General features: G+C 43.5%; 1 protein-coding gene across 1 annotated transcript in view; it reads left to right on the top strand.

The window, feature by feature from the left end:
- The window catches only part of SLC10A4 (solute carrier family 10 member 4), a 51,049-nt gene that overhangs the window by 22,886 nt on the left and 12,598 nt on the right, over positions 1-15,565 (top strand). Inside the window, exon 2 of the mRNA XM_089690115.1 lies at positions 2,001-2,211. Coding sequence (XP_089546241.1) covers positions 2,001-2,211 — 211 coding nt within the window. The remainder of the gene's footprint in view (positions 1-2,000; positions 2,212-15,565) is intronic.

The raw sequence follows: 15,565 nt of genomic DNA, 5'->3' as shown, positions 1-15,565 counted from the left end.
CACCATTTAGAATAGCAGCTTCCGAGCGATTACACTAGTATTTTTCAGTTTGAAGCACTTTTTTGCCTGTGGTGCAGTCCGTAATAATATATTTAGGTCAGTCTCCACACGCATCGCTAATTTACTCACAGACAAATCAGTCTGGATGTCACACCACTTCCTTAAACCCAAACTATCCAAAACCAAGCTCATAGTATTTCCTCCCCATGTGCCTCTTACCTCTGTGTCAAGATCGATGTTACAGCTATCAACCCATCCCTGCATGCTAAGGTACTAGGTGTTATCCTGGATTGTGAACTCACCTTTCAGCCCCATATTCAATTGCTGTCCAAAGTTTGCCACAAACTACGCAACATCTTCAAAATACACCCCTTCCTAACTAATGATACTATGAAGTATCTAATTTGCTGCCTGGTCATCTCTCTCCTCGGCTACTGCATCTCCCTCCACATTGGCCAACCTTCAATCCGTCATGAATGCTGCTGCCAGACTTATCTACTTTACCCACCGTTCAGTGTCTGATACCCCTCTTTGCCAATCCCTCCACTGGCTTCCGCTCACCCAGCAGATTAAATTAAAAATACTAACAACTTGCAAAGCCATTCACAACTCTGCCCCCGGCTACATCACTAACCTATTCTCTAAATACCAACCAAATCATTTGTTCCTCCAAGACCTCCTACTCTCTAGCTCCCTTGTCACCTCCCATGCTTGCCTCCAGAACTTCTCCCAAGTCTCTCCTATCCTTTGGAACTCCCTACATCAGTCTATCCAACTATCTCCTACTCTGTCCACTTTTAGACAATTCCTGAAAACCCTTCTCTACAGAGACGCCTATCCTGCTCCTGTCCTGTTTTTTGGGCTCCTGAGTTGTTAGACTCTATAGATTTTACATAGTCTGCCATGAATCTAGTTCCAGTTATTGATTGATAAAACCAGTTTTCACCAAAGTTGTATTATGGAAAAACATGGACAGTAAATAGTGAGGCCAGTTATACTTCAATCTGTGTCTACCAGCACAGGTCAAATTTCAGATTAACATATCAGTGAACGAAAAAATGGCAGTCACTTTATAAAGTTCCCACTTAACACAGGTAGTGCACTCAACAAAAAAATTCCTAGCAGTTTGGGTCTATCTTTCAACAAAGAGAACCTCTCTGTTAGGCATATTTATCTCACGCAGTTTTACTGTAATCTGTGAAAGCACAAAGAACATAACCAATCTCTGCAAACTGCATTTGAGTATCAGTTTTCAGGAAATCTCGGTAAACATTACACATTAACATGTCTCTGCATACTCAAATATCTCATTTATCACACATTTTTTTAAGCCACTCTGTGTTTTTAAACTTAATGGCTGATCTGGCCTATAGTTTTACTTTAAGTTATTGCAAATTATGATATCCCAATGATGTATCCCTTTACATCGACAGTCATTCAGTTTACATTACTCCTTCATGGATATAGTTTTGCTCTTCTTAGGACCTATCTTACATCATACACAAACAACTCAAAGGGAATCCTAAGGTTGCCTGCCAATCCAAAGTCTATAGTTCACTTTATCTTGTATGTTATATCTGAGCTGGAAGAAATTTCTGGACCTTTTGAATTGATGTGCTACACTTGGCTGCATTCTGACGTCTCATGCCATAAGAAAAATGATAAGTGAGTCTGTAAATAGACATATTTTGTCAGTCATAGAGTTTAGCTGGAGGGAAAACTCTACTGCATATAATTCACTGCACAAGTTCCTGGATTCCCATCATTGATGTCCATCAAATGTTTCCTTCTACTTGTAGAAATGTTTGGCACAGGTACAACTGTTCCTGTATAAACCCAGCTATATTAACATAGATAGTCCAAACTACTATATATGCTATATTAATATTAATATTAATACATATTTATAAATTAACAATAGTGCCCAGTAACCAGTGATATATTCTCTGTGTAACATATTATTATCTTCTAATGCAGTGTTGATTTTGTCTCTTCTACAGCATCATCATGACAACGTCCTCTACAATTCTAGCTTTGATATTAATGCCACTGTGCCTGTGGATCTACAGCAGGCCCTGGATTAACACAACACTGGTCCAATTTCTTCCATTTGGAGCCATGAGCCTGACCCTTTGTAGCACTCTTCTGCCTATTGGCCTAGGGGTTTTTATACGTTATCGGTACAATAGGATTGCTGATGTTGTGCTTAAGGTAGGCTTCCAAATCACAGAATGCAACTTAAAATGTCAATAACTGAATATGACAAACAGCAACGAACAACTGGATGTTTCTGACATGTTTGCATAGTTAAATTTTGCAATTAACTCAATAAAATCTTCAACAATGTTGGAAGATTTAAGGTCCAGCAAATAGGTGCCGTATAAATTAGCAATCATATAATAGATGGAAATGAACTGTCCTTCCTCTAGAGAAAATGTTTCTGCCAGGGAAAAATGTGAAAAAAGGCTTCTAAAGAAACTAATTACAGTCACAAAATTCATCATTGAAACATAGTAAACTGCAATAAATTGTGTTTGTGAATGAATAGGAATGTCTCTACCTACTCTAATAATGTGTCCCTCAGTGCTGTGCCTGCAGATTTTTCCAAGGTGCACTACAGGTGCTCTTTAAAGTCTGCATGCCCCCTACCCGTAAATACAAAATCACGTATATATAACCCATTCCTGCCCAGTGTCATTAGTACAGTGTCAGTGCTTTTTAGCACTGATCACTGTATTAGTGTCACTGGGGATGTCAGTGGCAGTTAGTCAGTTACCCCAGTGTCAGAATGCCCGTTGTAGTCCCACAGTCCCGCAATAAGTCGCTGATCACCGCCATTACAAGTAAAAAAAAAATTCAGTATATATACCGCTATAGCTTTAACGTAAACCAATTAATTTACACGTATTTTTTTTTAGCAGAGCCATATAGCAGGATATATTTTGGACTAAATTTATGACGAAATTTGATTTATTAAATTTTTTATTGGACATGTTTAACCATTAGCCGCCCGGCCAATGGCCGCTTGGCGGCTTCAGATGTGTCTCTTCACTCCGGGTGCACGCCATCCCGCACATGTGCCGTTTGCGCTAATGCAGAGCGGCGCAGCAGTGCGATCTGTCACCAGCCGTGCACCTCGGACACGGCCGATGACAGATCCGAGTACCGGCTCCCGTTGCTGGTACCATGTGACCTGCTGTGACCAATCACAGCAGGTCACATGACAGTTGTATACAATGGATGGCTTCATTCATGATGCCATCCATTGTATACTAGTGCCTAGCTGTGAATGGTCACAGCTAATCACAAAAAAAAAAAAAAAAAGCTGAATGAATCGATTTCATTCAGGTAAATGCTTGCTTATAGCAAAGTAATTCTTTGCTATAAGCAAATTGTGTAAAAAAAAAAAAAAATACTGATCACTTCCCCAAAGTAGTACAATGTTACTATGGTAACATTGTACTACTTTGGTCATAGTAAAATATGAAAAAAAAATCTTAAAAAAATAAAACAAAATGTAATAAAAATGTAAAATATAATAAAAAAATTAAAAAAAATTAAAAAAAAAATATATATATTTTTTTTCATACTGTCACCAGTCAGTGTCGCTGTTCACTGCCATGCCAGTTATATGATGACGCTGTACTGCACTGGTGACAGTATGTAAAAAAAAAATAGTGAAAATAATTTTTTTAATTTTTTAATTTTCCGAAAAATTATGACAAAAAAATACAACTTCAAAAAACTCGCCATGCCTCTTATGAAGTACGACGGACTGTCTACTCTGCAAAGTGGGGTCATTTGGGGATATCTGTACTATTCTGACATTCTTGGACCTCAAGAAATTAGATCGGCTGTCAGTACTTCAGGATTGATCAATATTCAGATCTATACCATAGTTTGTGAACTCTATAACTTTCCTACAAACTAAATAATACATCCTAATTTGGGTTATTTTCACCAAAGACATGTAGCAGAATACATCTCTGCCTAAATTTATGAAGAACAATTATTTATTTGTAAACTTTTATAACAGAAACAAAGAAAAATGTGTTTTTTTTTCAAAATTTTTGGTCTTTTTTTGTTAATTTAGCAAAAAATAAAAACCCCAGCAGTGATTAAATACCACCAAAAGAAAGCTCTAGTTGTGTGAAGAAAATGATAAAATTTTAGTTTGGGTACAATGTTGTATGACCGCGCAATTGTCATTCAAAGTGTGAGAGCGCTGAAACCTGAAAAATGGCCTGGGCAGGAAGGTGTAAAATTGCACGGTATTGAAACGGTTAATAGCAAAAAGTATAAAATATTGTGGGTTTTTTTTTTCAAAATTTTCGGTCTTTTTTTGTTTATAGCGCAAAACATTAAAAACGCACAGGTAATCAAATACCACCAAACGAAAGCTCTATTTGCGGGGAAAAAAGGTCATAAATTTAATTTATGTACAATGTTGTAAGTGGGTAAAATGGCAGTAAATTATTATTCTGGTACAATGCAAGTTATTTACAAGTGAAATACATTTTTTTTTAAATTTTGTGCTTTTTTTAAATGGGAAATTTCTAAATATATGTTAAGGCTCCATGCAAACTGGGCTTAAAAATGCCAGTTCCCCTGGCAGAAAAAAATGCTCATATAGAGCATTTTTGTACACGTTAGACGTGTTTAGGAGTGTTTAGCGTTTTTCTGCCAGAAAGCTCCAATCAAAAATGCAAATCAAAAGGGTTGCTTTTTCTGCCCCTAAACGCTGAGCTTAAAATATGCTTCTAATTGTCCTATTGTGCATGGACACATACTGTAGAATAACATTAGCTGCTTCTACAGGCAAAAAGGCTAAACTCCTGTAGAAACAGCGTTTTTTAAGCATGGAGCCTACATGTGTAAAAAATATTAACAAACAAAACCAAAAAAAAGTTTACGTATTATTAAGTGTTCTTGCATGGCAAGACCACTTACTGTTATCTCACATATATATTCTTATTATTATAGCCAAATTTACCACCCTAACTCCTCCCACAGTTTTTACACTACATAGACAGTAATATACCGAAACGTGTGGATTGTTCCTGATTGGTGTGCTATTACTTTGTGGAACGTTTCACTGAATGGTTCACGAAATATAGGCGTGTTTGTGATGAAATTGGTCCCATAGGAATGAATGGCGGAATGTTCATAACTAGAGTGGGAGCTGACAAAAGCTAGAGTGTGAGCTGAAAAATCAGGACATGATTTCTAAACTGCCATCACTCCCTCATTTTCAAGCCCACCTACACAAATCTTATATCAAAACGTTAAGCTATCCCTGCTGCCACTAAAAAAGTCCATGGCTAAGCCATAGTCCTGATAGTTTTCACAATATGACCATTTGTTTGCAACTCACGCCGCCCATTGAAATTCATTGAAACTCCACTCTAGCCACCTCAAATTTGAAGGGCAATTTCTAAACTGCAACTGTGCCTTCATTTTTTTTAATTCAGAGATATACTATGCATCAACATGTAGGTCTGGGTCTTGTAATTCTCACAATATAAAGCTCTGTGGTGTAGGATTTATAATTTTTAAACTACAACCGTTTGAAAATGGCAACCGCCAGTGAAGTGAGCAAGTTGGAGCAGTTTGTTTTTAACCGCTCTTCTCTGCCCTTGCTGTAGAGTGAGTTGCCATAGGAACCCAGGTGTGTGAGCAGGCAGCAGAGTGACAAGCCACTCCACCCAGTTACTCCGCCCACTCCAGTTGTAGACTACTGGTGGAGGCAAGAACACTTCACACAATTTCCCCAGAAATTGTAGATTTTCTAGTTAGTTAATAAAATAGAAACGAAAAAGAAAATCAGCTGGAAAATAATAGTTGAATAAAGAAAGCGAATAAGGAGTTAATTAGGGCTGATTAGAGTAAACTAAGTGTTAATTTAAAACTTTTTTATTTTTCTTTGCTTGTGAGGTTGCTTTAACTGGCATCATCTTCAGATCATCCATTTGATCTGCAGAGGAATGAACAGAAAAATACAAATGTAACAATATATAACTTTGTATCTTTATATTATGTGGTCTGGAGCAGTGTTTGTAAACAATCTAACACTGTCAGACTGTTTTTTAACAGCTAGAACTTCTCACTTGACAACTAGCGACATAACTGTACATTGCTGGACTTGAGGTGGTTATACAGGGATAACACCCGCAGCTGAAGGCATCATCTTGGTATCGTTTTTTAGAGCCAATGGTAAGCTCTTTTGTAAAAGCAATTTGAGCGGCTAACTCTCTGCTGGATAGCTATTAGAAGCAGCAGGAGGGGACTCCCCCTCCCTCCTGACACCCTCCCGAGCTGTCCTGTCCCATCGAGATACCCAATCAACCAGCTGGAGTTTTCGCAGGCTGATTAGCTCATTTCGGCCCTCATATAAGGAACTGGAAGCAATGACCTTACATCACTTCTGATTTACCTGGATGTATATGGCTCCATTTTAAAAAAATAAAAGCATTTGTTCACACCTATCTCTGTGTGATCAAATGCTTTTAAGGGCAGAGGAGGGATTATTGATCCCAGGTCTCTCCATAAAGAGTAACTGTCACATGCCTATTGCTGTCACAAGGGATGGTTACAGTCCTTGTGACAGCAATAAAAATGCTAAAAAAAAATTTAAGTGACAGTGTAAAAATAGATAAAAATTAAAAAAAAATTAAAGTGCCCCCATTCCCTCGTGCTTACGCACAAAGGTAAATGCACACGTCAATCTCACATACACACTGAGACGGAGGGTAAGCGGGACAGAACACACAAGGCAGATGGCAAACACTTAAAGCTTTATTAAAACAGACAACAGTCACTCAATGGGGAGTAGTGCAGGGAGAAAGAGTCCAAATACCTGTAATCCAGCCCCGGTGGGCAAAGTTAAAGTCTCTACAGCAATTTGTAATCCAAGACGCTGTTCATAAGCAGTCAGATAGCACAAGGGAAGCATGCATTCATGCAAACTGATGCGTTTCAGGCAGGGCTGATGTAGCTTCTGGGGTCCCCTTCCTCCAATGGAGCTCAGGCAGAGCCGGGGGGCCACTAGAGTCCAGCTGGACCCCTCAGTGGTTGCCCAGCAGAATGGCTCTACAAGAGAGACCAGCACTGGCCTCTTAAACCCTCTGAGCAGGACGAGAGGCGGAGGGGGGTCATTAGCAGGTGACAATGAAGAGAATGGACAGGAATGGAACTACAGTAATTTAATTTGTGGCTGTAAACAGAAAAGACTGGTTGGACAGGATAATTAGTGGGGGAAATACATTAATACAAAAGTAAGGCACTAATTAGGGACGTATACACTAATTGAATTTGAGACCTTTTGTGGAGGGGCGAGTTAATTACAGCTAGGGGCCATTGGCACACAGGAGTGAATACTAATTGGAGGAGGCTCTTCCTATGGCCAGGAGGGATTAATAAAGGAATTAATACCTGGGGATTAATAACTGGGCTGGCAGAGAACTCATATCGTGACACACACAATCAGTGTGTGAACGTCCCAAAATATGAGGTATCACTGCAAACGCCAGGTCATGGGCAGTAATTCTAGCAGCAGACCTCTTCTGTAAATCTAAAGTGGTAACCTCTAAAGGCTTTTAAAGTGTTGCCTATGGAAAGTAACATTTTCATCCTTTTGTGCCATTGTACGGGTGTGCCCAATTTTAAAGCGTGACATGTTTGGTATCTCTTTACTCGGCGTAACATAAAATGGGTTATCTATTGTGTTTTTATGCATTAAAATCCAAGAAAATGTACTTTAAAAAAAATCGCTGCGCAAATGCCGTGTGACATTAAAAATTACAACACCCACCAATTTATTCTCTAGGGCCTATGCTTTAAAAAAATAAATAATGTGTGGGGGTTCCAAGATTGTTCTAGCAAAAATACTGATTGTTACATGTAAAGAAAAAGTGTCAGAAAAGGTTTGAAGTGGGTATATTATATTGCCGGCTGTGCTTAATCATAGCCAACAATTACAGTATACTGAGAAGGAGGAGGACAGAGAGACTAGACCTGTTCCACACACTCTCTGTGCAATGATAACGTTTTTTTTGGGCGTGTGTAGCATGCCCAAAGTATGCAACTAGTTAAATAACCTCCCTGGGGAATGTCCTTAAAGTGATATTAAAGGCAGGCTTTGATAAAAAAAAATAAATAAATAAACAAACATGTCTATACTTACCTGCTCTGTGCAGTGGTTTTGCACAGAGCAGCCCAGATCTCCCTCTTCTTGGTTGCCCTGCTGACGCTCCTGACCCTTCCCTCCTTCTGAGTGCCCCCTGAGCAAGCAGCTTGCTATGGAGGTACCCAAGGAGGCTCACTCCCAAGCCGCTGCTCTGTGTGTCCTTTCACATACAGAGCAGCTGCTTGGCCCTGCTTTGCCCCCTCTCCCCTCATTGGTTTATTGCCTGTGAATGACAGCAGCTAGTGGCTATTAGGGGGATTACTGCACACAGAAGGTTTTTTACCTTTATGCATAGAATGCATGAAGGTAAAAAACCTTCAGCCTTTACAGCCACTTTAACCTGCCTGTGAAATGGTGCATCTGTATACAACCTACTACAGCAAAACCAACCTTTTTGTAAATGTGAACTAACACTTTACAGCATCAATAAAATTGCTGCTCCCTGCAAACAGTTTTTGTAAAGCTTTTGCTATGTTTTGGTACATATTCCTTAAGGCTAAGTTCACACCTCTGCCTGTTGCAATTGACTGTTTTTTCGGCGTGTTTTGCGGTTTTGAACACAGGTTTTTGACGGGTTTTTTTATGCATTTTGTGGGGGGGGGGGGGTTGCCTATAGGAAAGTACGACAATTCTGCTCATGTAGTGCGACTTTAATGCAATTATGATGCTACTTTCATGCTACTTGAGTGCCAGAGAGTGTAAAGTCGCATCAAAGTCACACCCATCCAAAGTCACATCAAAGTCAATACTTTCCTATTGGCAAAAAAACAAAAATGCATTAAAAATACAATACTTGCATTTTGGATGAGGGTCTATTGAAGTCTATTACACGCAAAATACAAAATACAAAAACTGCTCCGGCTCAGAATGCACAGATGTCAACTACATCCACAGGAAAAAAAATGTAATGGATTGTAGTCAGTGATGTATTTAGACTTTGTGCTGCCCTAGGCAACACAAAAATTTTGCACCCCCCCCATTAAGAGAACGAGAGAGTCAATAAGTGTGTATGTATGTGTATATATATATATATATATATATATATATATATATACAGTCAGGTCCATAAATATTGGGACATCGACACAACCCTCAAATTAAAGCTGGCAGTCAGCAGTTAAAGCACATCTTGTTTGTTTCATTTCAAATCCATTGTGGTGGAGTACAGAGCCAGAAATGTTAGAATTGTGTCCATGTCCCAATATTTATGGACCTGACTGTATATATATGATTCTCTCTTCCCTCTCTCTTTCTCCCTCTCTCTCTCTTCCCTCTCTCTTTCTCTCTCTCCTCTCTGTCTCTGCCCCCTCTCTCTCTTCCTTCCCTCTCTCTTGCCCCTCTCTCGCTCTTCCCCCTCTCTCACTCTGCCCCCTCTTCCCTCTCTCTCCTCCCTATCTCCTCCCTCTCTCTTCCCCCCTCCCTCTCTCTTCATTCCCTCTCTCTTCATTTCCTCTCTCTTCCCCCCCCCCCTCTCTTCACCCCCCTCTCTCTCTTCATTCCCTCTCTCTCTTCATTTCCTCTCTCTTCACCCTCTTTCTCTCTCTTCATTCCCTCTCTCTCTTCATTTCCTCTCTCTTCATCCTCTTTCTCTCTCTCTTCATTCCCTCTCTCTCTTCATTTCCTCTCTCTTCATCCTCTTTCTCTCTCTCTTCATTCCCTTTATCTCTTCACCATCTCTCTCTTCCCTCTCTATCTTCCCTCTCCTCTATATTCTCTCTCTCTCTCTTCCCTCTCTCTTCCCCCTCTCTCTCCTCTATCTTCTCTCTCTCTCTTCCCTCTCTCTCTCCTCTATCTTCTCTCTCTCTCCCTCTTCCCTATCTTCTCTCTCTCTTCCCCCTCTCTATCTTCCCTCTCTCTTTCTCTCTCTCCTCCCTGTGTCTGCCCCCCCTCTCTTCCCCCTCTCTCGCTCTCCCCCCTCTCTCACTCTGCCCCCTCTTCCCTCTCTCTCCTCCCTATCTCACCCCTCTTTCTCTCTCTCTTTATTCCCTCTCTCTTCACCCTCTTTCTCTCGCTCTTTATTCCCTCTCTCTCTTCATTTCCTCTTTCTTCGCCCTCGTTCTCTCTCTCTTTATTCCCTCTCTCTTCACTCTCATTCTCCCTCTCTTCACCACCCCCCCCTCTCTCTTCCCTCTCCTCTCTCTCTCCTCTATCTTTTCTCTATCCCCCCCTCTCTCTCCCTCTCTCTCCCTCCCCTCTCCTTTCTCTCTCTCTTCCCTCCTCTCCTCTCTCTCCTCCCTCTCCCCCCTCTCTCTTCATTCCCTCTCCTCTCTCTCCCCCCCATTCCCTCTCTCTCTTCATTTCCTCTTTCTTCATCCCCTCTCTCTCTCTTCATTCCCTCTCTCTCTTCATTTCCTCTCTCTTCACCCTCTTTCTCTCTCTCTTCATTCCCTTTATCTTTTCACCATCTATCTCTTCCCTCTCTATCTTCCCTCTCCTCTATCTTCTCTCTCTCTCTCTTCCCTCTCTCTCTCCTCTCTCTCTCTGCTCTCTCTCTCTTCCCTCTATCTTATCTCTCTCTCTTCCCTCTCTCGTTCTCTCTCTCCTCTCTGTGTCTGCCCCCCCTCTCTCTTCCCCCTCTCTCGCTCTTCCCCCTCTCTCACTCTGCCCCCTCTCTTATATCTCTCATCCCTCTCTCTCCCCCCTCTTTCTCTCTCTCTCTTCATTCCCTCTCTCTCTTCATTCCCCCTCTCTTCACCATCTCTCTCTTCCCCCTCTCTCTCTTCCCTCTCCTCTCTCTCCCCCCTCTCTCTCCTCTATCTTCTCTCCCCCCCCCCTATCTTCTCTCTCTCTTCCCTCTCCTCTCTCTTCTCTCTCCTCTATCCCCCCCCCTCTCCTCTCTCTTCTCTCTTCCCTCTCTCTCTCCTCCCCCCCCTCTCTCTTCATTCCCTCTCTCTTCATTTCCTCTCTCTTCCCCCCCCCCTCTCTTCATTCCCTCACTCTCTCTTCATTTCCTCTCTCTTCACCCTCTTTCTCTCTCTCTTCATTCCCTCTCTCTTCACCCCCCCTCTCTCTCTCTTCATTCCCTCTCTCTCTTCATTTCCTCTCTCTTCACCCTATTTCTCTCTCTCTTCGTTCCCTTTATCTCTTCACCATCTCTCTCTTCCCTCTCTATCTTCCCTCTCCTCTATCTTCTCTCTCTCTCTATCTTCCCTCTCTCTTCCCTCTCTCTCTCCTCTATCTTCTCTCTCTCTCCTCTATCTTCTCTCTCTCTTCCCTCTCTCTCTCCTCTCTCCCCCCTCTCTATCTTCCCTCTCTCTTTCTCTCTCTCCTCTATGTGTCTGCCCCCTCTCTCTCTTCCCCCTCTCTCACTCTGCCCCCTCTTCCCTCTCTCTCCTCCCTCTCTCTCCCCCCTCTTTCTCTCTCTCTTCATTCCCTCTCTCTCTTCATTTCCTCTCTCTTCACCCTCTTTCTCTCTCTCTTTATTCCCTCTCTCTTCACCCTCTTTCTCTCGCTCTTTATTCCCTCTCTCTCGTCATTTCCTCTTTCTTCACCCTCTTTCTCTCTCTCTTTATTCACTCTCTCTCTTCATTTCCTCTATCTTCACCCTCTTTCTCTCTCTCTTCATTCCCTCTCTCTCTTCATTCTCCCTCTCTTCACCATCTCTCTCTCTCTCTCTATTCCCTCTCCTCTCTCTCCTCTATCTTCTCTCTCTCCTTTATCTTCTCTCTCTCTCTCTCTCTCTCTCTCTCTCTCTCTCTCTCTCTCTTCCCTCTCCTCTCTCTTCTCTCTCTCCCCTCTATCTTCTCTCCCCCCTCTCCCCCCCCTCTCTCTCTCCTCTATCTCCTCCCTCTCTCTTCCCCCTCTCTCTCCATTCCCTCTCTCTCTCTCTCTTCATTTCCTCTCTCTTCCCCCATCTCTCTTCATTCTCTCTCCCTCTCTCTCCATTCCCTCTCTCTCTTCACCCTCTTTCTCTCTCTCTTCATTCTCTCTCTCTCTCTTCGTTTCCTCTCTCTTCACTCTCTTTCTCTCTCTCTTCATTCCCTTTATCTCTTCACCATCTCTCTCTATCTTCCCTCTCCTCTATCTTCTCTCTCGCTCTATCTTCCCCCTCTCTCCCCTCTCTCTCCTCTATCGTCTCTCTATCTTCTCTCTCTCTTCCCTCTCTCTCTTCCCTCTCTCTATCTTCCCTCTCTTTCTCTCTCTCCTCTCTGTGTCTGCCCCCTCTCTCTCTTCCCCCTCTCTCACTCTGCCCCCTCTTCCCCCCCTCTCCTCCCTACCCCCCTCTTTCTCTCTCTCTTCATTCCCTCTCTCTCTCTTCACCCTCTTTCTTTCTCTCTTCATTCCCTCTCTCTCTCTTCACCCTCTTTCTCTCTCTCTTTATTCCCTCCCTCTCTTCATTTCCTCTTTCTTCACCCTCTTTCTTTCTCTCTTCATTCCCCCTCTCTTCACCATCTCTCTCTCTTCCCTCTCTCTCTCTCTCTCTTCCCTCTCCTCTCTCTCTCCTCTATCTTCCATCTCTCTCTTCCCTCTCCTCTCTCTTTCTCTCTTCCCCCTCTCTCTCCTCTCTCTCTCCCCGCTCTCTCTCTCCTCTATCTCCTCCCTCTCTCTTCCCCCCCTCTCTCCTCTATCTTCTCTCTCTCCCTTCCATCTCTCTCTCTCTCCTCTATCTCCCCCCCCCTCTCTCCCCTCTATCTTCTCTCTCTCTCTTCCCTCTCTCCCCTCTATCTTCTCTCTCTCTCTTCCCTCTCTCCCCTCACCCTCTTCTCTCTCTCTCCTCTATCTTCCATCTCTCTCTTCCCTCTCTTCTCTCTTTCTCTCTTCCCCCTCTCTCTCCTCTCTCTCTCCCCGCTCTCTCTCTCCTCTATCTCCTCCCTCTCTCTTCCCCCCCTCTCTCTCCTCTATCTTCTCTCTCTCTCTTCCCTCTCTCCCCTCACCCTCTTCTCTCTCTCTTCCCTCTCTCTTCTCCCCCTTTCTCTCTTCCCCCCTCTCTCTCTCTTTATCCCCCCCCCCCTTTCCCTCTTTGTTTCTCACATCATATGGGACTGCACACACACACCTCCTCCAAGGGCTGCTGATCTCCGTGCAGCAGGAAGGAGAAGGGGGGGGGGGTACAGTCCCATGCGATGTCAGTGCAGGGAGGGAGACAGGGAGATCCCACAAACCATAGCACAGCTCACCTCCTTCGGATCCTCTCCTCTCCCTGCTCCAGGCTGTCCCCTGGTCCCGGTGTACCGGTACACCGGCTCGTCAGCTGCTGGAGGGAGAGGTACAGGAGCATCGCTCTGCAACTTCCCTCCCCCACATCGATCCTCCTGCTGTCCTCCGGGCCACTGCAAGAGTACCAAAAGTACCAAAGGTACCCCTCTGCTGGCGGCCCTGCATGGCTCAGCCCCCGATGCAATTTATTTGGTAATCCCTTATCCTGAAAAGTGGCCATTACTGTTTTTTTAACATTCAGCTTCCATTGACTTTAATGGGTTTAGGATTCAACACCAGAACTTTTGTCATGTTCTGTGAACCCCCCATCTAATCAAATCTAGGTATGTTTAGCTCATCCTTACTAGGAACCTCAAAACGTTGCCTTGTCCCTTGTTCTTTAGAGGAATACAAAACATTTTCTGAATGAAGGGTCTGCACAGCGAGTGACCCACTCTCATGGTTGTGCTTCAGCTTCAACCAGGGGCGGACTGACAACTCATGGGGCCCCCGGGCAATAGGGGATCAGGGGGCCCCTGTGTCCTTGCCCACACTCAAAGCATACCCAAAAAAGCCTATAAAAAAGGTACCAGGGGCATTTCATGGGGCCCTCTAATGACCGTGGGCCTTTGGGCAGTGCCTGAGTGATCAAATGGTCAGTCCGCCCCTGGCCTCAACTGTCAGTTTCGCTGCCAGAACTTCAGAGGTGACATCACCATGAGTGACTGCATGTAAGCAATATTCTTCAAGTAAGAAGCCGTAACCACCATTGGGGCATACATCATTAGAAGGTCCTCACTGGTACCTAGCTAATGCCCCAATAAAGTCTTAGCCCACACTTCAGGTTTAGTAATGAGAACATATATATTAGAATAGCCCACATGTACTGCCTCGTTACTGAGACTGTTGTGGGATGCATTGTGCATGGCTAGAGGCTTCACTGAGGTTATTATTGTTCTAGGGACTATTATGTCATGTACGCAAAGTAGTTCCAAACCAAAAGGAAATGCTACAGGCAAAGTTGGGATGCTAGATTTTGGGTTTGGTTAACCATGTCTTACCCATCATATCCTTTCAAGCTTTTTGGATCCCAGTCTCATACAGAAATTCTTCATTATATTGTCTCTGATCATCATTCAGAATGGAACAAACAGATCTTTTCCAAATCTTCCTGTTTAAAAAATTATCTCTGCAGAGTCATTCTTTGTTCCACAGGCTGATTGTTCCATCAATCTTCATTTATATCTAGCTGGGGGAATGTGCTATTGTTTAGTGGAGTACAGCAGATCCCCTGCCTGTCAATAAAGAACACAAAAGCCCTCTGATATATAGATTCCAGACATAAAAGAGACACATGTATGAGTAATGTTTTAGCACACACGTTATACAGTGCAGCTATAAATATCTGACCAGTAAATCGCGATTTACTCACAATACCATTTCTGATCCCTGTACATGGCACTGTAACTCAGGAATGGTAGAATCAATTTTTGGTGTTGCCAATATTCTTCAGTTCCCTGTGTCATGAATGTTAACATTCACAGAGCATCTTTCAATTCTGCCTTTACTTTAGAGCAGGGCAGGGGCGGACTGACAACAAATGGGGCCCCCGGGCAATAGGGGATCACGGGGCCCCTGTGTCCTTGCCCAAACTCAAAAAAGCCTATGAAAAAGGTACCAGGGGCATCTCATGGGGCCCCCTACTGACCCCGGGCCCTCGGGCAGTGCCCAAGTTTCCAAATGGTCAGTTCCCCCCCTGAGCAGGGGTGATCAACACGTGGCCCATGGGCCACATGTGGCACATGACCTCATGCTTTGGGATGTCAGGTTGGCAAATCTAGAACATTGAGCATCAGTGATGGAGCCTGTGCCAGCAGCAGAGGAAGCATGTGGCCGCGGAGGGAGCAGGAACTGCATAAGCTGCTGCTTCCTCTAGACTTCTGTTATATCCTGTGGTTCCTAAATGCAGGAGTTGTGGTGCCCTTTTAGAAAATGCACCACGTGCAAGATACTGTATAATAGAAGTATATGGCAAAGTACAGCTAACCTGCAGGAAAGCCCATGGTGCGGGTAAATCACAGTGCATCACTGGGAAAGCAGCCTTATAGGGGGCTCAGGACAGTAAGGGCTCATTTACATTTGCAATTTGGGGGCAGTAAAACCCCATAGTTGAGATGTATTTTTACCATCCACCCCTCCCCAAACACTGGTGTAGTGTCAGGGGTTGCAATGGCAACCTCGCCA

The sequence above is a fragment of the Staurois parvus genome, unplaced genomic scaffold (assembly GCF_062004578.1).
Source record: "Staurois parvus isolate SC_StPar_1 unplaced genomic scaffold, SC_StPar_1.0 ptg000517l, whole genome shotgun sequence".
Taxonomy (NCBI): Eukaryota; Metazoa; Chordata; class Amphibia; order Anura; family Ranidae; genus Staurois; species Staurois parvus.
Note: the sequence above shows the minus strand (reverse complement) of the source record. Positions and strands in the feature narration are given on the sequence as shown.